We start from the raw sequence: 24475 nt of genomic DNA, 5'->3' as shown, positions 1-24475 counted from the left end.
TCTTCCTTTTACTGCTATTCTGTTAATCTCACTTTCTCTCTCATTTCTTTTCTGCTTCTGCATTTTAACTTTATCTTTACACCAAAGTAGGGCAGGCTATGCCAGGCAACACTACAACAATTTTCTGTATAAAGAGGCAAGGTGGTACTTGCACTGTTTGAACTTCTTACTTCTGTGGATGAACGTTTGGAAAGCCACTAGCAGATAACCTGCAATTGAAAATCAAGCGTTCCATCATTTGACACTCATAGAAACTGTTTAACCTAGGGTGGCAAATGGAGCTCTTCCCTATCAGTTGCAAAGGGACAACACACCAATTGTTCTTGTTACTGGGTATGTTGCACAAAATAGCATTCCAAGTTAAACACAGGTTGTTTACCTCGTTCTCCAAGTGGTCATCTGTGCCCTAACAAATAAGTATTCACACTTGCACAGAGACACATTCACCCCTATAGTGTGCACAGTTCCCAGTGTTCAAAATGATGGAACACTTGATTTTCAATTACAGGTTATCTAATTGTTGTACCTGTGTACCTCCAAGTCGTTCCAATTTATGTCAACCCTAAGGCCTGTCACAGGGCTTTCTTGGCAAGATTTGTTCAGAGGAAGTTTGCCATTACCTTTCACTGAACAGAGAGACTGTGACTTGCCCAGTCATCCAGTGCGTTTCATGGCCGAGCTGGGAATTGATCCCTGGTCTTGAGTCGCGGTCCAGCACTCAAGCCACTATGCCATGCTGGATAAAATCTTACCTTTCTTGTACCTGGAGTATTTCCACCATTTAGAATATTTAAAAATCAGTCAGCAAAGAGTTCTTAAAGGATCAGAAAGACTGTAGAGATGAACAATGTAATCATAGCACAGTGGGCCCTTGGTATACACTGGGGTTTGGTTCCAGGACCTCTTGTGGATACCAAAGTCCCATTAAATACAATGGCATAGTAAACTGGTGTCCAAGGTTTATTTTTTGGAATTTTTAATGTTTTCAAGCCATAGATGGTCAAATCCTTGGAGAAAGAATTCATGGATACAGAGGGCCAACTGCTTTTTGTAACAGAAAAAGTTACTTTCCCTTTTTCCCGCCCTGGACTACCTCTGCTGCTGTTTCCCAAGGGGTTTTTCTATGCCTTCAAGTCACCTGTCAACTTAGGGGGGAAACATGGATTTCATAGGGTTTTCGTAGGCAAAGAATCCTCAGAAGTGGTGTTGCCAGTTCCTTCCTCTGCAATATAGCCAAGAGAACCTGCTATTTGTTGGTATCCTATCCAAGAACGCTAAATATATGTAGAAAATCAAAATATGGTTGGGTGGGAGAAAGAATTGTTTGGGAGATAGAGAACACAAGGATGGCTGGTTAGCAAGGGTTAATTTGACAATACTTGAGCTGCTGTAATGATAGGGAATATTCATGAATATTCTATCTGCTCAGGCACTTACACTATCAGGATGTTTGCATTCCAAATTCTGAGACACATGGGACATTTTTCAGTCTGGGTGGGAATAACGTATTAAGACCTAAAAACACATACATGGGTTTGGAGGACACCTCTCCCAGTGTCTAGGGAAACTAAGGCATATTACAGCTAGAAACAAGATAGCTGTAAGAGCAGCATGGTTAGATAAGGTACGAGGCTACTTAGGAAGATGAAGATACGTACAGTAAAAGGTTTGCCATTAGGGGAAAACATTAAATGGTTGTATTTACACCATCTTTTACAATGAGCTTATTATTTCAAAAGCTTAAGAAACTTGTTAATAAAGTAGTTTTTCAATATATAAAGAATTTGCTCTCATATTAGCAAATCTTTTGTCTCAACTATTCCCCGCTGGTTGCTAAAGGTTGTATAATACATTATAACTGAAGTGAAACCATACTGCACTTTCCTGAAAAGGATCATTTAGCAGGTATAGGGAAAGGCCCCTACTTAGATTTCAGAGTGGCTGAGGTCCATGTGTTAAACTTTCTTGTAGAATCTCAGGTTCAGTTGATCATCAAACTAGATGATCAAGTTAGCTTGAAATGCTATCAACGGGCTTACCCTATACACCCAGAAATCCCACCAGGACATCTAAACATGTGATTGCCACAGTTCAGTAGAACACACTTGAGAACAATGACTCTATAATGTGAATATTTTATTAAAGGCAGTGTTACAAAACATCAGTGCAGACTTGGTAAGTTCTTGACAAATGTCCTATAAGAGGTCCCTATTATTCAGACCTAAAATCTGTCCATGTTACTGGCCCTCCCATTCATGCAGGGGCATGACATGCTTACTTTGTTTTTCCATCATACACTCTGGCCTACCCATTGCTAAGCAGTTAATACCCAAAGGCAGCTGAACTATTGCTCTAAAAATAAGTAGTAAGTACACAAAACTGTTTCTTCTAAATTATCAAAAGTGCCAAACAGGTTTTACTCTAGACCTGAGAACACAACCCATAAAACTCCTAACCATGCTTAAGAGCACAGAACAAACCATATTTACACTGGTGTTTACTGGAATGCTGAAACAAATCTTTACCCTCCTTGTCACTTGCCAGACCAGAAAACTTCGGGGTCAGGCTAACACACATGCAAGTACTAAACCAGAAGACATGGAGTAGAAGGCTGTAGAGCAGGGTAGAGAACTTGCGGCATTTCAGATAATGTTCAACTGTGGTTCCCGTCATTCCTGGTCATGCTTTCTGGGTCTGATAGGAAAGAATTCTTGCCCTCCAGATAATATGTTCTTCAGAGGAACCCTACCATAAAGGATTCACTGCTCCTACACTTAATTGACAGTTAATATAATTATAAAATATAAGCCAGATAACCCACTTGTGTTCTTTGTATGATAAGCTACTTAGTGACATGGGAGAGGTAGAGACAGAGAAGCAACTAACAACTTTCCACCAACTCCAGATCTTATTTGGTGACAGCATTTAAGCTCTCTACTTTTAAAGTTGCAGGACTGAAAGGAGTTATACTTCACCTACTCCAGGACATAAATATGTATGATTCCAGCAGACTTTATATGGAACAAGATGAATGTTCAACAGAGAGGGTAATGAATGATGGAGCAAATTTATGAAGCTGGACCAATGCTTTCTAATTTACAGCAAACTGTTCTAACCGTTTCCGATTCAATGAACTCATAAACAAAGACAAATTGTCTGAAATATTACTATCACTCTTCTTTTGCACTAAACTGTTGGTCACAACATTAAAAAAGGGCCCCCTCCATCCCCAAACATAGTTTAAATGTGTGCTAGTTGTAAGAGTTCTAGGCATTGCATTTCATCTAACAAGCTGTTGATAGAACTCAGAATCCACCATTTGTTGGGAGAAGCAATAGGATTTACATAGCCCTTAAACCTCTCAGGGCTTTTTAATATAATGTGAGCACTGCTGGCCAGCTCAGCCCACACAACTATGCTATCAAGCTAGGACTAAAAGGATCTGATCTGCTCAAGAGTACCAATGAGCAGCCTCTTCCAGAACAGAAAATGAAGCAGATCTTACTTCTCCATTAAATCAAGAGTATGGTCAAGATGATAAAGAAAAATATGACAGTCTTATCATTAAGTGGTACAGAAGCAAATATATAGGTAACCAAGACTGTTTACAAAAAAAAGGCAACTCATAAGCCAGTTATATCAGTAGTAACACAGGCAAGGGCAATATGGCCAGGTTGTTAGGGCCTGTAAGATGCAGTCAAGGGGGGGACATGGCAAGGCACATTGAAAGCACTTGTGTTTTAATCCTGGCCATAGTTAGAAGGGTTGGGAAAATGCTATTCAGTCCTGCAAGGCTGTTTCACCATGGCAAGAATGCATTAGCACCACACATGTGTTCCTAGCTGGTTCATCACAAGGCAAACTTCATGATTTCCATGCCCCACTTGATAGTGTCATGAGTTATGATGGAACCATACATAACCCTGGCAGTAGAATGGAGTGGAACATTGAATTCTCATTTTCTTCACCCCAGCAGCATTCCCCAGCTTAAAATTAGTAACGGCATAAGGGTGTTCTTGTTTTTAAGGGGGGAAAGCATGACAAGAAATATATGTATTAACAAACATTGCTGCTAAACAATTTCATCCTTAGGCTTTGTGTGGTAAAAATCCTCTTCTTTTGGGGAACTGTTATATATTGCATATTTCCAGTGGATGGGGTTTTCTTCAAGAAGAGGTTATATGTGAAGAGATGGCTCTGTCTGGCATCAGGAGATACAGAAAGCTGTGCCAAAAATAAGAAGAAAAAAAGACAAAGGAAAGGAATGTGAGGGTCATTCATGCATTGTATGGTAGCAACACAAGGCTTGTCATAGATAGCTGACAGGGACGTGCAAATCATTCAGACCTCCACCAGATAATGTTGAACTACAACTCCCAGTGGAAGATACCCAAAGTATTTATGAGTAGTTTGCAGATGAGATCTGCAACATTTAAATCAACCTCTAAGGCCACGGAGCTATATAGCTATGCATATTGATTTTTTAAAAAAAAACAACTCGTTGCTCTGTTCATGCTGGCTCTTTGCTATTAATGCTATAGCAATATTCATTGCTGTATTCATGCTGACAAGATAAAATGAACCAAAAATACAAAATCAACAGCCCAGCACCATAATACACAAATGTAGAGTATCCCCATCCTCCAGTAGCCTTCCTTCTAACTTTGTAACTGGAGTCAGGGGACTGCTGTATTCTCTATGCATCTCTGTACCCTTGGAAAGAAAGCTGAGCATCCATTAGACTTGCCAGAGTACTAACCCTACCTACTAGCACTATACTTGCCAGGGTGAACAGAACTTATAGCTCTGGGTGGAACTGTGTGTGTGGATGTCCCATTGCTACAGAAGTGTAGGAAAGAATACAAGTTAATGGTCCGGAAGACAAAAGTTTCCTGAGGATCTTGGCTTTTGTTTTGCAGGAGAAAACCAAAATCCTAATCCTTAACTATTTTTATATTGTAGTTATAAGGCAAGATGAGCAGTGTGGCTCTTCAGATGTGGCTAGACTGCAACTCCCCATCAGTCCCAGCAAACTTTGCTAATGATGAGGAATTCTGGGGGTTGTAGTCCAGCAACTTATAGAAGAAAGTAGTTTGACCATCACTGCCATGAGAGCTTTGGGTTTCTATTTTTCAAAAGCCAAAGCTGACACTGGGATGATAAACTCTGCTCTCTACACCAAATTGTGTCTTCTCTGCACAATAAAGGTATACATACATACTGGTCCATGCCTAGTGAAGACAACCAAACAAGATCTGCTTGTGTAGGAAATTAAATATTGATTTCTTGGGAAACTCCCCCAAACAATCAAATACAATCATGTACTGTATGTTGCCATTCTGCCCTGAAGTCATTTATGACTTATGGGGACTGGAAGGTGAAACTATCATGGGGTTTTCTTGGCAAAATTTGTTTAGAGGGGGTTCCTTTGCTTTCTTCCAAGGCTGAAAGAGTATGACATGCCTAAAGTAGTCTTCAGAGCTGTAGACAAAGACTCGCACTGGCTTTGTCAAAGACATTATTATGAAGCTGTAGAATCTGGACTTTCAGGCGCAGAATGTTATTTTTTTTAGCAGAGTAAACCCTGCACCTACTCATGAATTCCAGTGAATGATTTAGAAATAGAAATAGACAGGACAGGAAATGCTTTTGACAGCTGGTAATCAAAAGTCAGTGTCAGGTCTTGAGCAATTTACTCAAAATGGTAAATGCACAGTTCATGATTGAAAAGATGACAGAAGATTTGCCATTCTAAGGAATCACTGAAAAAATGCCTCACAGAAATACAGTTGCCTCAGGAATTTCTGTCTTCAACTCTGCATTTGCCATTTGATTGCCAGCTTACATTTTTAATGCAACAAATGTTCCTTCAATCTCCAATAAGAGCTTTCTTTCTTATCACATTTGCTCTTTTCCAGTAAAGGACAACATAACTGAGTCAGTACAAAGCCCAGTTGGCACAACTATTCAATCTGTACTTTTTATGGTTCTGACTGTACTAGTTCATTGTATGTTTCAGTATCACTGAACAGCTTCTTTTCTTCCAAGTGTTAATTAATGCTCATTTGTTATCTCATGGGTTGGTCCAGGTTGTATATATTGTGTATACAGTATATTTCAGAGGAAGGAACTAACATATCCACCTATGCTATTCCTTGCCTAAGAAAACCCTATAAAACTCATGGGATCGCCATTAGTCAGCAGGTGACTTGAAGCCACATAGGCGTTTATCACAAGGGGTTTTTAACAACGCAGATCTGGGGTGACTGTGGGTCCAACAATCTGGATTCATGTTATAACGTGAATGTTTTATCACACCTGGTTCCTTTCTATGGGAGTTCCTTCTGTGGCGCTTCCACAGTGAATCCAAACTGACTCCTCATTTTGGTGAATTCGCTAAAAAGTGAATTCAAAGGATTTGCATTCAAGCTCACTTTGATTTCACTCCAAATTGTTCTGGTGTGGAATGCAACTTTGCTTCTGCTCTGGTACACACACACACCCCAAACCTCCAAGGCTGCAATTTTGCCCCATTTGCTTACGGTGTCCCCCCCCCCCCCGCTTCCATTGCTGCCAATAGGAAATGCTTTCCGATGCTGGGGAAAGGGCAGAGAACTACTGGGAATTAATGTATTCATGTTTTAACGTGGACAGGAGACTTGCTGGAGAGGAGGGGGAAGCGGCTGTTTCCGATGCCGCTGGGGAAGGCTGCTTGTGTGACTGGAAAAACTGGAAAATAGTAAGTTATTAGTTTGCTGAGGCACCAGAGCTCTCTGGCAGAGAAAGATCAATGTCTCTGGACATTACACTTCTCAGAATTCCATAGCACTGAGCCAGGCCAGTTAAAGTGGAGTTAAACCAGATTATCTCCTCAGTGTGGCTGCAACTTAAGAGAAGGCAACTGTTACGAAAGGAAGGAGAGATGTAGATGAAATAGATGAGAATGACAGGAGGATAGATGCAGACGTGGCTGAAATGGATGGGGGCTCTGACACGGAGGACCCCTTTGAATTTGGCTGCCAGAGATGGGAAAACAGAAGGGAGAAAGAAAGGTGCAGCTGTCATTCAGGTGAGGCTAGCATTCAGGTGAAAGTGGAACCAGGCTCCTTTCTTAACCCCGGAAGTGCAAAGGTTCAGGATGCGTTCAGACCCCCACTGAGCATGTGCAAGGGTTCCAATTCGAATCGTTGAATCTGCATGGTATGCACCGGTGTGGTAATACAATTTGCACTCACTCCGCTTTGCATGAATCCGTATCATGTGACTTGCCTTGGATTCAATTCCCCCTCGATTCGGAAGAGTAATGGAAGGGCAACCAGGTGTGATAACATTCATGCGTTATAACGTGAATCCGCATTGTTAGACCCTCAGTCACCCTGGATCTTAGCTGCTAAAATCCCCATGTGATAAACTCCACACACACACCTGCTCATTCCCCTGATTTTCCATTTTCCATCTTTCCACACTGCTACTACTGAGCATGCTGATTCCTCATAAACTGTTTCTAATGTTTCAGAAGGATTTTTGCTAAAGTTTTTTGCATTTCTACAAATCAGGTTCTTCTATCCTGTTGATAAAGCATCTATTTACAGTATATTGAGAATAAGAATGCTGTTAGGATAAGGATTGTCAGGTTCTGAGAAACAGAGTTGCATCAGAATGTCGTAATATACGGACTCAGAAGCCTGGATGTTTCCCCCTGTTAAACATTTTCATAAACACGTGTGGGTGTATTACTAATCATGAGTAACAACTGGATAGCTAAGAAGATAACAGTGGATCATGGAAGTGAATGAGGGTTCATGCTGCCTCCAAGACAACTACAATGGCATTGTACAATGCAGCATCAACACTGCTATGAACAACTAAGGTTTTGCTATATCTTCCACCAGCCTTCATACAAACCTCTCTCATGTACCAGGCCACCACAATTTTCGCACAGGTGAAGTCTGACAAAGACGCAGAATCAGTAGGCTGCAGTACACAGTACTGGAGTTGGAATGAGCAGAGTTGGCTTCTAATCTTGATTTATCCATGATCTATCTAGGAAAGAGTTGTGATGGTCACTCAGCTCAACCTATCTTGTATAGTTATTGTAAGGATGAACCCTATATATAATCTCCAGCGCTCTTGAGTGTAAATAGGATAATGAAATCTGGAGGTTTCATTTAGTCTTCACCTTAGGAGAGCTAGTGTGGTAGGCAAACTCTAGAGATCCAGGGACCAACTGTCCTCTCTCACAGCCTGTGAGAACATAGAGCTGAAATGTGAGTGGATATATGATTGCACAAGCAAGTTTTAGACATCCCACCCCCAGTCCTTTGTTTTAATGAATAACCACTTCTCCTGGAAAACAATGGTCTTTGCTCTTTTTTTCCTGTTTTCTTTCTATTTTTTGCTATTTTTTCTCAGCAAGAGAGTCTGTGGGGAAAAAAATAGGCAGGGTGAGGGACCATCTGCCATCCACACTTGCATGTTGCCCATCCCTGGCTAAAAGCTTTGGACAAGAGAAAGGCCTACAAAGAAGTCACAACATGCAGCCAATCACAGGTATAGTTTGTATTTAAGATTGTCGCTATTTGCAGCACATAAGATATAATTATACAAACAAAGAGATGAAAAGGCTTTGACAGGTCCTATATTTACCTTGGTTTGAATTAGCGCTTTGCACATGCTGATGTTGCATTTATCAGCACTGGAATCTTCATTTTCTTCCACTTTCATTTCCTCCAAAATTTCATTTTCACCTTCTGGAAGAGCCTAGTAAATACAAAGCATCACATAAAGTACTTCCAAATAACCCAGGGTTTTATCAGCTTGTTCTAGGCCACTATAAAGACCAAACACTTCCCATTGCTGCTACCAAAGCATGTGCCCTTTAAAATTAAGAAGAGCAACAGCAGAACGGTTATCTACTCTTGCTGCAGCAGTGCCCCAATGCCACTTCGTTAATCCCTTTCTTTAAATAAAATGTCTTAGGTCTTTGACTGCTGTACATTCTGTCTCTCTTCTTTCCAAGGATAAAATGGAAAGGGAAAGACCCAAGCATGACACTTTGAGAGCCTTAGAAAAAGCAGGATAAAAATAAAGAATGGAGGAAGCTTCTTGGCTTTTCCTTAAAGAGAGAATATGGTATAGTTTGCATTGATCTCATCTCTCCATATCTTGCTGGGGGGGGGGGGAGAACAGGGATACTATCTGCCTGTCAGTTAATTTGAGTTGGCATAAATGTTGCTCAATGAAAAGGATTTTCCTTTTGAAATGGTACCCAGAATTCAACACTGGAAATGTAATTATGTAAACTCCAGCTTTGAACAGTGATTTTTCCTCCTCTCATTTTAGAAATAAAGTTGATTGGGGCTTTCTGGTTCTTCAAGAATGCTCCAAAGTCCCTTGGGCCAGATCCAAAGAGTCACATGTGCAAGTAGAAAGCACTTCTGTACACATAAGAATATTAAGAGAGAGATGGCCAGAAAAGCCTTGAATGCACTACCCCACATAGTTGTTTGGATCCTGGATTTTTTTTTTAACGTTTTATCATAATAACTAGTCAAAAGTTTTTTGAAAAGTAACCTAATGTCAAACATCAGTGAAAAGTACAACACCAACAATATATGCACTAGGCTACCAGAAGATAACTTTTCCAAGTTCTCTATGAACTATGGAGAGGTCAGGAGGTTTTGACCATTCATTTCATTTTGTGGTAATTCTGTGTGCAAAGTGAAGGTAAGAAAGAATAGGTTGCTTATCTGTAATTGTAGTGATCATCTGTAAACTGACATAAATGGATTATCTGTATCTCCACAGTGCATAATTCAGAACTTTCTAAAACTATTAGATATGCTTTTTGGTGGTGGCCTCCCTGCCACCTTTTGTGTAGCTATCCACCACACTTCCCACCTAAACTCTAAGCTCCATGGATGCCAAAGCAGCAACCAAGGATCTAAGGAGAGGCAGGACATGAGGAGGAGAGAATAGGTGGGGTTGTGACTTCACAGATGACCACTCAAAGAACTACAGTTGCAAGTAAACAACATGTCCTCATTCTTTGTGGTCTCTGTGACTCACACACATGTGAGACTAGCAAGATACTAACCAAGAGGAGGAGGAAGTGTAATGGGGCAGAACTACAGGATGGCTCTCCTGAAGGTAGCATCAGCCCTAGATCTTGCATCTACTCTGTAGTGGGAGATGAAGGTCAAAGGTTGTGACCACATAGCATCTCTGCAAATGTCCTCTAATGGCACACCTCTCAAAAAGGCAGACAGCATAGCCATAGCCCTTGTAGAATGATGATGGACATGGGCTGGAAGGTCTTTCTTGAAGTAGATGCAAGATCTAGGGATGATGCTGCCTTCAGGAGAGCCATCCTCTAGTCCTGTCTTACATTACACCCCCTCCTCCTATGGTTAGCAGCTTGCTAGTCTGTGAGTCATGAAGGCCAGGTGAGTGATGGATACCACTCACTTCAGTAATTGCTAATGTAATCATTTTACAAGGTTCTGAATGATGCACTTATGCAGGCACAGATAACCCATTTGTGTGAATCATAGAGACTACGAAGGAGATCTAAATATCTGCCACTCAAGCCAAAGTGAAGCAAACACTCATGCCTCATGTCCCCATCCCTCCAATCCCCTGATACAAGGAGAAAGGAGATGGAATCATTGGAGTGCTAACTGTAAACAGAGGCTGGCAATTTTTTGGTCACTGTGGACACAGCAGGCTTGCAAGATCAACATAGCTATTAAGATGAAAAATACCACAGTATTCTAGAAAAGTTTTTCTGAAGAGTACCTTTTGATGAACATCAATTCCAAGCACAGCTAAAAGGTTTTCTTGATTACGAGATTCATTCCAAGGACATCCAAAACTGGACAGGTTATTGCACTGAGTAAAAGTCTTCCATAAGTTTGCTGAGTCGCTGCTTTAAAAGGAAAGGCAATTCAGATCAGTCCAAGGTTGCCAAGCACATAGAATCCTAGAGTTGGAAAAGACCCCAAGGGCCATCCAGTCCAACCTCCTGCTATGTAGGAATACCTAATTAAAGCACCCCCGACAGATGGCCATCCAGCCTCTATTTAAAAACCTCCAAAGAAGGAGACTCCACCCCTCTCTGAGGCAACGTATTCCACTGTTGAACAGCTCCCTACAGTGATTAAGTTCTTCCTAATGTTTAGGTGAAATCTCTTTTCCTGGAGCTTGAATCCATTGCTCCATGTCCTAATCTCTAGAGCAGCAGAAAACAAGCTTGCTCCATCCTCAATATGACATCCCTTCAAATATTTAAACATGGCTATTATGCCACCTCTTAACCTTCTCTTCTCCAGGCTAAACATTCCCAGCTCCCTAGGCAGCTCCTCATAAGACATGGATTCCAGACCTTTCACACTCCTCTGGACATGTCCAGCTTGCCAACATTCTTCTTGAATCATGGTGCTCAGAAGTGGACACTGTATTCCAAGTGAGGTCTGACCAAAGCAGAGTAGAGTGGTACTATTACTAACATCGATCTAGACACTAGACTTCTATTGATGCAGTCTAGAACTGCATTGACTTTCCAAGGGGCCATTCAGACTACCCTTTTCCCCAGTTCAGAAACCGGATTAAAAGCGGAAAGTTCATACTGGCCCCAGTTCTTTAACACCCGAATTTGAGGCTTGCACACCCATTGAGGGGCAAATCCCCCTTAGTGCAGGTCTTTTGAAAGCAGAGTTTAACCTGTATCTTTTGAGAAAAAATGGGTCCCGGCAAATATGAACTTCGCCCCGGTCATGATTGGGTCAAGTTCAGGAAAGGGATTAGGTCAGAAGGAGGGCAGAGGGCAGAACATGCCTCCCTCTCTCTCTCTTTTTGTGCTTTTATTTTTGGCAGATTATGCGAATAGGTCTACAGGTTGATACATTTTGATAGAATGTATCTGCTTGTGCTACATTTCCCTTTCGTTTGCTTGCTGCCGGCACGGCACCTCACTTGGCAAGAGGTTTTTTATAAAATTATTTTTGTGTGTGTAATATGAGAATGCTACAATGTGAATGTTACAAATGTTTCGTTTTAAATTTGGCAAAATGATAAAGAATGCTTTTGCTGCATAAGTGTATGTGAGGCATTCTGGGCTCGCAAGGAGGGAAAGCAAAGCAAGAGGATGCAGAGATGGCATTCTGGTATGAGGAATATGATGATGATGATGATGATGATGATGACAGGAAGAAGATGGCATTGGAGGAGGCAAGGGCTTCAGAGGTAGCACTGGGATGGAAGCACAGGGAGGCAGGAGGCTGGCGTCCGAGGGGGAGGCAAGAGCTTCGGCATTGGGCTGGAAGCAAAGGGAAGGGAAGAGGTTGCAAAGAACAGGAAATGCTGGGCTGGAAGCAAAGGGGAAGCTAGAGGCTGGCATGTGGAAACCCATGACTCTGGTGGAGTCACACTCTCTCAGCCTCAGGGGAAAGGCAATGGCAAATCTCCTCGGAACCAATCTTGCCAAGAAAACCCCAGGATGGGATTAGGGTTGCTATAATCTGTAGTGACCCAAATACACACAACACACACACACATCTGGAGGTTTTTAAATTTGACAAGTTGACAGAATATGCGCACAGTGCTGTCAGTTTTTTAAAAAAAAAAGGAGGGGGGAAAGTACTCATTCGGTTGGCCAATGGCTGTAGGATATGTCACCTTTGACGAAAGCGGAAGTGAATTTGATTGACAACCTGGAGGCTCCATTTTAAAGTGGTACCGCAAATGTGAACTTGCAGAGGGGCAAATTGACCCGATCGAGGTAAAGGCTAGTGGGCATGTCTTTCCGAGCAGATTCGTAATGGGGGGACCTGGGATCTGCCCAGTTCTATCCAGGGCAAATGGCGAGTGGGAATGGGGCATTACACATTTTTTACTCATGTTCAGCCTGTGGTCCACTAACAGTCCTAGATCCCTTTCGCATTCACCATCAAGCCAGGTGTCATCCACACTGTATCTGTTCATTTCATTTTTACTGCCCAAGTATAGTATCATACATTTCCTCCCACTGAAATTCATTTTCTTAGTTTTGGTCCAGCTTTCTAATCTGTTAAGATTATTTTGAATTCTGATCCTGTCCTCTGGGGTATTAGCTACTCTTCATAATTTAGTGCCAACTGCAAATTTGATAAGCATGCTATTTATTCATTCATTCAAGTCATTGGTAAAGAAATTGAATAGTACTGGGCCCAAGACAAAATCCTGTGGCACCTTGCTAGTTACTTCTCTCCAGGATGAGGAAGAGCCATTGCTGAGCACCCTTTGGGTTTGGTCAGTCATCCAATTACAAATCCACCTAATGGTCACATTGTATAGCCAACATTTTACTAGCTTTTCTGCAAAGAAAGCATGGGGAACCTTGTCCAAGACAAGTGGTAAAAAAAAATACTTCCACTGTCTTAGGTTTCTTGCTTTGGCACAAGAAACTATAGAATCTTAGATCTGAAAGGGGACACAAGAGCCTTCTACTCCAAATGTCTGCCGTGCAGGAATACAGAGTTAAAGCACATCTGAAAAATGCCCATCCAACCTCTGTTCAAAGACCTCCAAACATGGCTATCACATGCCAAACACATACATTATGAACTTCCTGTACATCCCCAGCCTGAGGACCTATTTTGTGAATTGCACATTATTTTCTCATTCTATTTTTTTCTAATTCCTCACTCCATGTACCTGTAGGTGAAGATAAGGTAGATATTTTACACCAAAAGCAATGCTCTGTTTCTAGAAGTCCTTGTTCCCTTTAAGCCAGTTAGATATTTCCAAGAATCACTTTCCACTCATAACTGTACTATTCCTAAAGTAAATGTAACAGTCCCCCTAAGCACAGACTGCTCTGGAAGCAAAGAATTAGGCAGCTAATAGAATATGGTCCAGTTCTTCTCAGTTTTTATAAGGCTATGCCTTATAAAGAAGTTATATTCAAGAATAGAAGAAGGCAACCTAAAGCTTTGTGAACTGTCTTAAGGCCGGAATAAATTGAAGCATCCATGTGTATATATAAAAAGATTCATATAATGATTCATATGAATATAGCAAATCCTAGGCGGACAAGTCCCTTCGAATGGTAGTTCTTTATCTACAAGAATGTTATTTAATCTTTAAGTAGTTTAAATTACATTGCACACTAAATAAATCAAACCTATCATACAGTGATACATTGCCTCCTCAAGGCTGTTTAGATAGCTCCGTTTGTCTGAGCAGCTTCACATGTGCATGGAAGTGGAATACTGCACGTTGAAGAATAATTACAATGTTTGCTCAAACAAATCACCTCAAATGTAGTGTTTTCAGTGGAGTTAGTTGACATGTTCATCTGAGAGCCATTAAGTGTTGTATCCTATTAAGAGATGTGAACTCAAGTAACACACATACCAGTGTCCCAAGCCTCCAGAATTGTCATCTACATTCTAACACAAGCCAACTAAGAAACCTCAGTATCGCCTTTGTTTTTCAGACAGGGATGTGAAACCAAGTGTTAGTGACCCTCTGATGGCAACTCCACTACTCTGGTATAAATTTGAAGCCACATTTTCTTAAAAGCATTTATATTCTGGTTTTCCATGAGTGCCAGTATTCAAAGCAGGAAACACTAAATAAACACCTAATCTGAGATATCCCAAAGCTATGCCAAACCATCACGGTATTACAACACAGATGCAGGTTCCCAGTGGTTATACTCAGTATTTGACTCTTGAGCAAATAATCAAGCTATGCATTTGAACCATCAACATTGTAACAGCGGACAGGAATCTACTCCTGAAGTATTCTGGCCCCGGAACTGCCCCAGATTCCCCCCACTTTGTAGGGACACGAGTTGGCTGTCTACACATACATCCCACTGTGCCACCTAGCACAAGTCACTCCCTCTGAGGTCAAAATTGAGGCAGCCAGCATCAATCACATGGCCAGGCACCTCACTGTGACCTCAAGGGCGACTTGCAACAGTGGCAGCAGCACTAGGTAGAACATGTGTGTAAACAGCATTTTCCTACAAAAAACAAAGCAAAAAGTGAGGGTTTTTTTGACTCATGTCACCAAGACAGTCCACACTCAAATCGGAGATTTGCCCCTGCATTGTGTGGACAGGTGACGGTGAGGGTGGGGAAGAAGGGACTGGTTTAATTGGCCCATGTAGATAAGCCCAGAGATATACAGACAACAGATCTAATTAGGATAGAGCTAAATAGTATTATTATAGCCTAAAGCAGGTGTGGACAAAGTGCAGCCTTCCAAAGATCTGGAAAGCATGCCCTATGAGAAGCAGCTTAGGGAGCTGGATATGTTTAGCCTGGAGAACAGAAGGCTATTAAGAGGTGATATTATAGCTCTGTTTAAATATCTGAAAGGATGTAATACAGCAGATGGAGAAAGCTTATTTTCTGCAGCTCCAGAGCTATACTGCAGCTCCCAGCATTTGTCACTTTTGGCTATGCTAGCCAGGGCTGACAAGAGCTGCAGTCCAACAACATCAGGAGCACCACACCCTGTCATTCCTGGCTTAAATCCAGTTGGTAGACTCTACCAGAGCAGATTCGCTGAATATATATATATATATATATATATATATATATATATATATATATTTCCCTGCCTCTCCCTTTCAGATCGAGGCGTTGTTACAACCTGATAAAAACAGACAATTACATTCAATAAAATCCATAATCAATGGAAAGTTGAGAAGGCAATATTTACCTAAATTGCACTGATTCAGTGATTCTATTCTAGTTCAGGTTAATAAATTGAAGTAAGAATAATGCCTTAACTAGTGGAAGTAGTGACACTTGCTAGAAAAGACAACATGGAGGAAAAGAGATGGGAAGCAAGTACAGATATGTGAACCCACGATTTCACTGTTGAATGATAGGAATATTCTCTGTACCACCACCACATTTTAAGAGTGTGTTGTCCTCATAGAAATCAGCGCAAGCCAAATCCATGCCCTTAATATATTCTTAAAAACCTAATTAAACTATTACCAAAGTTGTTGCTCTGTACATTCAGAATCTTCTGTGTTGTCTGTTTTTGTCCGAAGTACTTGTTCCAAACTGCTTATTTTTTCCAATAGCTGTGGTATGGGAATGGCTGGAAAGCTCAGTTTAATAATATCTTCAACACTGGAGACAGCCTAGAAAAAGCAAAGTAATGTTTGTGCCCTGCAGCCAAAAGTATGTTATATACAGTGTCAAAAAACACATTGTTATACTGTATGTATACTGAACACAGAAAATCATTGTATATTGGATATCTCCTAGACATGCTTACATTATCTGTACCAGGAAACTCCACATTTGTTTGGACAAACTAACATTATCCCCACCATTTTAGAAATTCAGCAAGCCGACAGATCCCTAATGCATTACTAAGAATAGGAAAGATACCCAATACACTGAATCCATCCAGCCAAGATTAACTGAGATTCTTTACTCTCCATCTCTATGTGACCTTGCTGGTCCTCTCGCATATTTTTAGCCAGATTGCCTAATTTTCTTATCTTAATGTAGTGATTTCTTCTTAACATAAAAACCTCCTCAACTCCCTATATCATCTTAGTGCACATTAGCTCCCTATATTACCTGTCACACTTTGATTCCCCCCCCCCAAAAAAAAACAAAAACAAAACTGCAGATGGACATCAAGCCAACTCTGATTTGGATCCTGCCCCTTAATATATTTGGAGCTAGTGAAGAAGTCCATAGTAGGTCCCAGAGGCAGAAAATTGGTCCACTGTAACCTGTCCATCCTTTACTCAGTTGTTTTTTCTCATTCTTTTTATATAGATATTCTTTCTTCTCATAGAACTTGAAGAACAAAGGCCCTTTCATACATCACTTATAGTCTCATAGCTTCACCCTATGGAATCCTAGGTTTTGTAGTTTAATGAGGAACTAGAGCTCTCCGGCCAAGAATACTAAAAGCCCCTTCCTGAACTGCAAATCCCAGAATTCAATAAGATGGATCCATGGCAGTTAAAATGGAATCATAGTGCTATAATTGTATAGTATAAAAGGGTCCCAAGTCTCGACAGTCAACAGACAATGCTTATAACCAGGACTGAACCAGAACTACTCATCTATGTTTGATGTTTGCCTTCCAGAGAACTCCCACTGTTGGCATTTGTTAAAAGATTTGCATAATTTCAGCACTGGGTTGTTTTTTTAAAAAGCATTTACCATTTTCACCTCTCCATATCTGATCTCACTTATGTACTCAACCATTTTAATCCTATTGGCAGTGACATCCCACATGATATAACGGATAACATGCCTCTACATCCAATGGAATGCCAGGCATGTTCATTCAAAACCAGAAAGCTGCCACAATTAATAGAATTAAAGTGAAACAAAGGCCTATCAAAATAAAAAGGAAAAACAACTCGGGGAAACATCAACAGTTCTGGGAACTAAAGTCACTGGTGAAGTAAGTATTTTGGAGGAAAGTGTAACTTATTTGGGTCTGTCAGGCTTATTACTTCCAAAGTGAATATTCAAACTAGAGACTATTTGATGTGGGACAACTTGAAACACCAGTAGTCACGTAATAAGAAAAACAAACATCTGCTCCTTACTCACATCCATGACACTTTCCTATATAAGCAGACCCAGTGGAATAAATGCAATGTTTTATCTGCTGCTCCAGGATTACTCATGTCACTAATTAGGCAATCATAGACTTTTTGTCCAGTATCTGAAATTACTGTTCTTCAGAAGTGAGAGAAATGGATTTGAATCAAACACATAAGATTTAATAAGAGTTAGAAACACATGACTAGCAAAGAAAGAAATAATCGTATGCTATAATTAGATTACATATATAGATAATATGGAACCACATAGATACATGTATACTATTACAATCAATATATCTATTCTAATAGGATTGAATAAAGCTCAGCTGAGGCCCTTTAACTGAAAGGGAATTTTATAAAAATATATACGTTAGTAGGGAGCTGGGGATGTTTAGCCTGGAGAAAAGAAGGTTAAGAGGTAATATGATAGCCCTGTTTAAATATTTGAAAGGATGTCATGTTGAAGAGGGAGCAAGCTTGTTTTCTGCTGCTCCAGAGAACAGGACCCGGAGCAATGGATGCAAACTGCAGGAAAAGAGATTCCACCTCAACATTAGGAGGAACTTCCTGACAGTAAGGGCTGTTCGACAGTGGAACAAACTCCCTCGGAGGGTGATAGAGTCTCCTTCCTTGGAGGTCTTTAAACAGAGGCTGGATGGCCATCTGTCAGGGATGCTTTGATTTGGATTTCCTGCATGGCAGGGGGTTGGACTGGATGGCCCTAGTGGTCTCTTCCAACTCTATGATTCTATGAAAAGAAAGAGTTTTTAGATAAGCTTTTTATAACACTGTTATTTATTAAATATTAAATATATTGTTTTATAAGAATAAAAGGGGGTTATATGTTTGATAATAAATAAGATGTACACATAAAATATGCTGGACTTAGTTATTTTAAATAGTATTTTTTGTCTCTGTTAAGATTATCAAACTGGCTAAGTGTTCTGTTTAAATAAATAAGACTGCACCTGGAAATCAAGGACAACTTTGCAAAGGAGGCAAAACAGTTTTTGGAGCCAACTGATAAGAGAGCTCCATCCTCATTAAATGTCAAGAACACTATTTTTTTGGTTGGGTTACTAAAAGTCATGAGATATCCCCTTTTGAGCATGCGTAATGGGGGGGGATGATGAATATTAGAACACACCTATGAATCTATAATGACTAATTTAAATGGTCATGAGACGTATGATGAAATATGTTATGGGTGGAGTTTTTACATACATGAAAAGGTGGTCTTAAAATTGATCACATGTCTAGATCTGGACAATAAAAAAATGAGATAGAAATATTGTAACAGAAAATGTCTTATAAATACTGTGTAAAACCTCAGACGGTGTGCCTCTTGCCTGAGACAGCCCTTCTTGCAAGATTGTAATGAATAAATTGGGAATTGCTGCTTCACTTGTTTTGTCCTGATTCATTTGATTTGGTACTTTGGTACTTAGAAAAAATCTGTATCTCACAAGAAGTAAACTGCAATGATTTCTATTTAAAAAGTTGTTCACTTGACTGCTGTAATTTTACAGGCCAAGACAACAAGGACTGAGAGTTAACTGCACAGTTACAGTTTAAGTACAAGAAATACCAAACTGTGTAGACAAAAAACGAATTGTACCAACACAAAGATCCTTTTATCTGGTGATAAGAGCAGTAAAACAGCGGAGGGGAGAAATTTGAAGAATGTATGAATCTGGATATCTTCTCCAGTTTTATGAAGAGCAACGATTCCCCACCCCAACCCCCTCCACTGTCTTCTTGAGCTAAACCATTTTTACCATACAGCAAAGAAAAAGACAGAAATGATGTTGCAATTTTTTATTGCAGCATGCTGCAAAGTAAAACCTTCCTTCCGGATTGCTGGTTGCTTAATGGTAATAACATGGAAATAACATGTATGATAGCATTCTAAAAAAACAGAAAAGAGCTGAGGACTCTAAGTGAATCAGGGTCTTAACCTATCGAAACATACCTTCACATTAGTAGAAGTTTCTCTTCCATTGTGCCTAGCCGTTTGAGAAAAGAACTGAGTCCATGAGGTAGTGGTGCAATTGTGGTTGAGATCGACACCATTCATGTAAACTTGTTTTTCACTTAATTTCTGCAAAGATTCTGGGGTGTCGCTTACGTTCCTCAGCTTGGCTTCACTGAATGCTTCAAAGTCACCCCATGTACTGCTGGTTTCCACTGCGCTGGTGTCATGAGGAATTTCCAGTGATGCTTCATGCACACTTCCATTCTTGCTGCTAGGAAGATTTTTCTGAACCTTCTCCACTTCCAAGCTTTCATCAAGATTTCCAGCTAGGTTTAGGTAATATTCATCAGCTCCATCAGTCTTTTCACTGGCAGACATCTCTGCTGGCAGAACATTTGAACATGACTGTCTTGAAAGTTCCATACCACTAGGCATTTCTGCTGAGTCCTGACCCTGCATTTTGATTCCTGCTATTCCAGCTATGAAGAATCATTCAGAAATCTGGACCAAAAAAACCCTCATCACCCAGGAAATATGACCGATTGGAAAATTTTAACATTTCAAAAACATAACCAGGCACTTCATTCTGTCTTGAATAGCTTGCAATAATGTTGCTACGGAAAAGAAAGTGTCCTTCAACGTCTCCCTAAGTCATCAATGCAAGGCTTGTTTTTCAGTCTCAACTTGATTACAATCCAGATTTCAGTCTGCAAAAGAAAGGTTATAAATAAAGAGCTCTCTTATAATGCTGTGTGTAAAGCTTAGAAAAGATAAGCTATCAGAGGGGGAGAAAGACTCCCACTTAGAGAAACACATTCCAATGTGATGCACTGAAATTTTGCACATTAAAGGACCAAAACTAAACCAGAGCCAAAATCCTTAATAGTTTTACTTGCTGTGTTCAGGATCTCTTCATAGTTCCACACACTCACAAAAGTTTTGAACTTGGGTTTTTGAAACAGGGTTTCCTGTGACATGGCAAGCCACTTTTGAAACTCATGGTGTTTCATAACTAGTTTGAAATGGAAGAAGTAGGCATGCAAAAGTTTGATTTACTGATGGATTGATTTGTGTTTTTATGTTTATAACTGCGAGGACATTTGCCAACTGTGTGTTATAATAAAATCTTAAATAACTAAACATTTTAAAATGATTAGACCTGTAGCAACAGAAAGTCTTTGGATCATGAGCTTGCACCTCTTCCCCTTCTCTGCTCATTTAATCGTTCCTTGGTTTGCTGCAAGCTATAGTCAGCTGTTTTATCCGAACAAACAAAGGTTTGCATTCAGTCTGCAAACTAGGATGTAATCCAGTTATCAGGTCAAATGCAGTCCATAGTTTCTTGAGATATAACAGCAAACCAAGGTTTTCTGCAAACCAATACGTAATTAGGTAGAATGTGCAAGCAGAAAAGAGGTAAACTATGCATTAATAAGAATATTTGGTAAAATAAAATAAAATAGATAAACCTGCCATGCAGATATATCCCCTTTAAGAAAAAACTTGATTCAAGAAAACTTGATTTGGGTAAAAGCTTTTAAAATACAATTTTCAAAAAACAAACTGCTCTAAGAACCTGGATGGGAAGAATAAACCTGAAGCTGGAAAGGGACAGCACCGTTCTCAGAAAGATTTATTATTATTTTGGTTGCAATGGCAGTTTTGTTGGGAAAAAAACACAAGTTGACTTCTGGGATTAAGCTATCCATTCATCATTCTGCAACATCTTAAAACCACAAATCTGGAAGAAATTATTTATCTGTTCAGTATAGTCAAATAATCTTTGCATTACAGTAAGATTTAGAACTTGACAGTGACAAAATATCACTTTTGAGAACAAGCCAGAGTGTAGATCGCCAAGAATCCAGCTTACTTTAATTCAGATTTTCTCTGTACAGCTTTATTGGAGAATAAAATCCTTGGCCTCTTGCCTTACATTATCTTAACTCACTTGACAGGTGGGGGCTATTTGCAGTTTTTATTTTATTTTATTTTTATCCCGCCTTTCTCCTAAAGTGGGACCCAAGGCGGCTAACAACATATATAAAACACAATTAAATTCATAAAAATATTTTTAAAATTACAAATATAAAATTTAAAACATACAGAGTTAAAATTAATAATCTAAAACCAACCCTCTTATCCCCCAATAAAACCAAGCCTGCCAGATCTTTAAAGGCCTGTTTAAATAAATAAAATTAAGTGGAATTTATCTCAAAGCAGACATACAAAGGATTACATTCTTGTTTTAGCATTACAACATTCCAGGCAGAGGTTTAAGAAATGAGGTGTGCAATGCAATCCTATTAATATTTACTCAGAAACAAGCTACGTTGAACAGGAATGACTTCTATGTGAGTGTGTGTAACACCGCAACCCAACACAATAGGCAAGTCTACCAGCCAAAGAGTATTTCCATAACTTGTTGAGTAAAACCTGTCAGGATGACTTTCTGTGAAAGTTTTCCAATACTTAACATCTAGTCTGTTGTTCCCTGCCTCCAAGATCCTGAGATGGACTCTGAGTCAGAGAATGAAGGCTCTGATAGAGAGTCTGAGAGCCCATGCTAGGTCTGCAGTCACAAAAGCAGAGTCCCCAGCAACCACATCCCTCATAGGAAGATGCAGGCTTACCCATACCTACCCCATCCGAGAGACATCAGAACAATGAAAGTCACAGATGCTCAGAACACTTATATAGGAAACACGCTCAGTTAGGGAGCACCTATGAGAACCGAGTGGGCTATAAATAATCCAGTACCTTCTCCAGATGAGTGTTGCTGACAAACAAACATTCTTGGAAGAAGCAGTACCGGCGCCGTGTTCCCTGACTGCTTGCTTTGAATTCTGCTTGGATCCCTGTCTGAATTACCCTTTGGACTACCTGCCTGCACTGTGTACTGAACCATGTATGACTTGGACTAGACTGGACTTTCTCTGCTTAGCCGATGTCTTGGTGAGCTGTGACTACCTCCCTGTAACTCCGTGGGATGCTGTACTTTCATGCTGAGAGTCTGGCTTGCTTCCCAAAAGCAAAGCAGGACAGAGCCTCTCCCAGCACTTGCAAGTCAGGTTTGGGAGGCACATGGCTGTCACTCCAGATTCTTCGAGAGCAAGTCAGCCGTGATGTCTTGTGTCTAAGGGTAAATTCCGGACTAATAAGCGATCAAAGTTGTTTCTAATCTGCAGAAGTGCAGAGGTTTATAACACATTCCCTAACATGTGTGGTTTGTACTGTTATTCTTGCTCGAGTGTTGAATTCCTGTTTGAATTTCTGACTAATAGACATAGTTAATAACCAAGTAGAATACTCCACAGTTACCCAAAGCCAAAATAAAAAGGTAAGGAAATGTAAGTCCCACCTCTTACATGCTTCAAGAAGCAATGTGCTGGAAACTTTTGGTGAAGAAGGAGCTAGACATACTTCTGACTGGAAGTAAAACATTTACTCAGAAAATTTACTATCTGCTTTCCCTAGATTCTCTGGTGGACTGCCAATTACAAATGCAACAACGCTCTACTAGGGAGCCAGATTTTAAGAGTCCTATTTCTACACATTAATCAAAATCTGCTAAAAGACAATGTTCCTGTACCAGGCAAGCTTTATCACATGAATAAAAACAATTCAATTAAATTTGTAGAACTAGCCTTTCCCCGCCATCTGCACTGCAGAACTAATGCATTTTTACACCATTTTAACTGCCATGGTTCAATGGGATTTGTAGTTTTGTGAGCTATTTAGTCTTCTCTGTCAGAAAGCTCTGGTGTCACAACAGTCATGGCAGTTAAAGCAGTGTCAAACTGTGTTAGTTCTGCAGTGTGGCAGCAGCCTAGGTAGTGAAACAATTATACATCAGCATTGCTTCTGATATTGACAATTCACAACCCAGAAGAAATTGCCACAGGTTCTTATATACCATTATCCTTCTCCAATCTAGCATCCTCCAAATAGACTAAACTGCAACTTCCACAATTTCCAGATAGTGTGGCAATTGGCTGCACTGGCTGAAGATGCTAGGAGGAGCAGTCCAACACATGTAGTAAGTATCAAAGTGAATAAGACTCCATCGCTAGCCCCATTACCCTAAAAGCAAGCTGACCACGTAGTCACTGTCTTGATAGGCTTGGTCCCAGGAAAAGGTAGAATTTAAAAACTTTCCAGCAAGCAGTTTTGGGAGTTGCCATACTGTTTCGCTGGCTACCCAAAAGAGAGAGGACAATAGAGGTAGCCTCCTTCTCAATGAGCGAGTGATTAACTTAACAGCTTGCCATCAAGAATTTGTCTTCCCCCTGAAAAGTGCCAGACCTTTCTTGTGTATCCATTGTGTATGTTTCAGCTTAAACAAAGTAGAGTCATCAAGCCTTTGTTCGCCAGGCTGCCATAGCCTGAGGTTTGTTTGGGGTATATAAGGACCCACTTCCAACCCTCCAGTGGCTTGTAGATTCAGTTCCGAGCCTGAGTTACTTGCTTGTAGAGCATCCTGCTCCTTGAGCCTTGGGCTCTGCTGAATCACTTGAGTGAAGCCAAGCTCACTGTCACGGGCCTCTTGTTAGCTTTTGCCCGCCCGGAAAGTCAGCTCCTAGCCACCATGGCTGCCGCTTTCTTTTCCGTTCTCACGGCCGTGTCTCACCATTCACCATTCCTCACATCCATCGCTTTGGAGAAGACTCCTAAGGTAATTATCCCAAGGTGCCTCTATCCTTTCTCCTTTACTCCCGAATCTCTCCCCTCCCTTGATTTAGCACTGAATGTGTGTGGTGTGATCCCCTTGTTGTGTGGCTTTAAAAATGTTTATATTTTTATTGCAACTCATTGGCATTTTGAGTCTCTCTTCTTCTGGGGTTGGTCTAGTGACCTCTGGCATACACATAGGACCCAACCCCGCTGTGTGCGTTGTTAGGACACGCCTCTCA

At 40.5% G+C, this 24475-nt stretch overlaps 1 protein-coding gene across 3 annotated transcripts in view; it reads right to left on the bottom strand.

The window, feature by feature from the left end:
- Positions 1 to 2119: 2119 nt before the first annotated feature.
- The window catches only part of CLBA1 (clathrin binding box of aftiphilin containing 1), a 36338-nt gene continuing 13982 nt past the window's right edge, over positions 2120 to 24475 (bottom strand). For 2 of the 3 annotated variants that reach the window (XM_042446262.1, XM_042446261.1), the window contains exons 2-6: positions 19560 to 20269; positions 15999 to 16147; positions 10798 to 10927; positions 8647 to 8760; positions 2120 to 4224 (exon numbers count right to left, since the gene is read on the bottom strand). In XM_042446262.1, coding sequence (XP_042302196.1) covers positions 4057 to 4224; positions 8647 to 8760; positions 10798 to 10927; positions 15999 to 16147; positions 19560 to 20021 — 1023 coding nt within the window. In that variant the 5' untranslated portion in view covers positions 20022 to 20269 and the 3' untranslated portion in view covers positions 2120 to 4056. The remainder of the gene's footprint in view (positions 4225 to 8646; positions 8761 to 10797; positions 10928 to 15998; positions 16148 to 19559; positions 20270 to 24475) is intronic. The other variant, XM_042446263.1, reaches the window with a different exon arrangement.

The sequence above is a fragment of the Sceloporus undulatus genome, chromosome 1, assembly GCF_019175285.1.
Source record: "Sceloporus undulatus isolate JIND9_A2432 ecotype Alabama chromosome 1, SceUnd_v1.1, whole genome shotgun sequence".
Classification (NCBI taxonomy): Eukaryota; Metazoa; Chordata; class Lepidosauria; order Squamata; family Phrynosomatidae; genus Sceloporus; species Sceloporus undulatus.
Note: the sequence above shows the minus strand (reverse complement) of the source record. Positions and strands in the feature narration are given on the sequence as shown.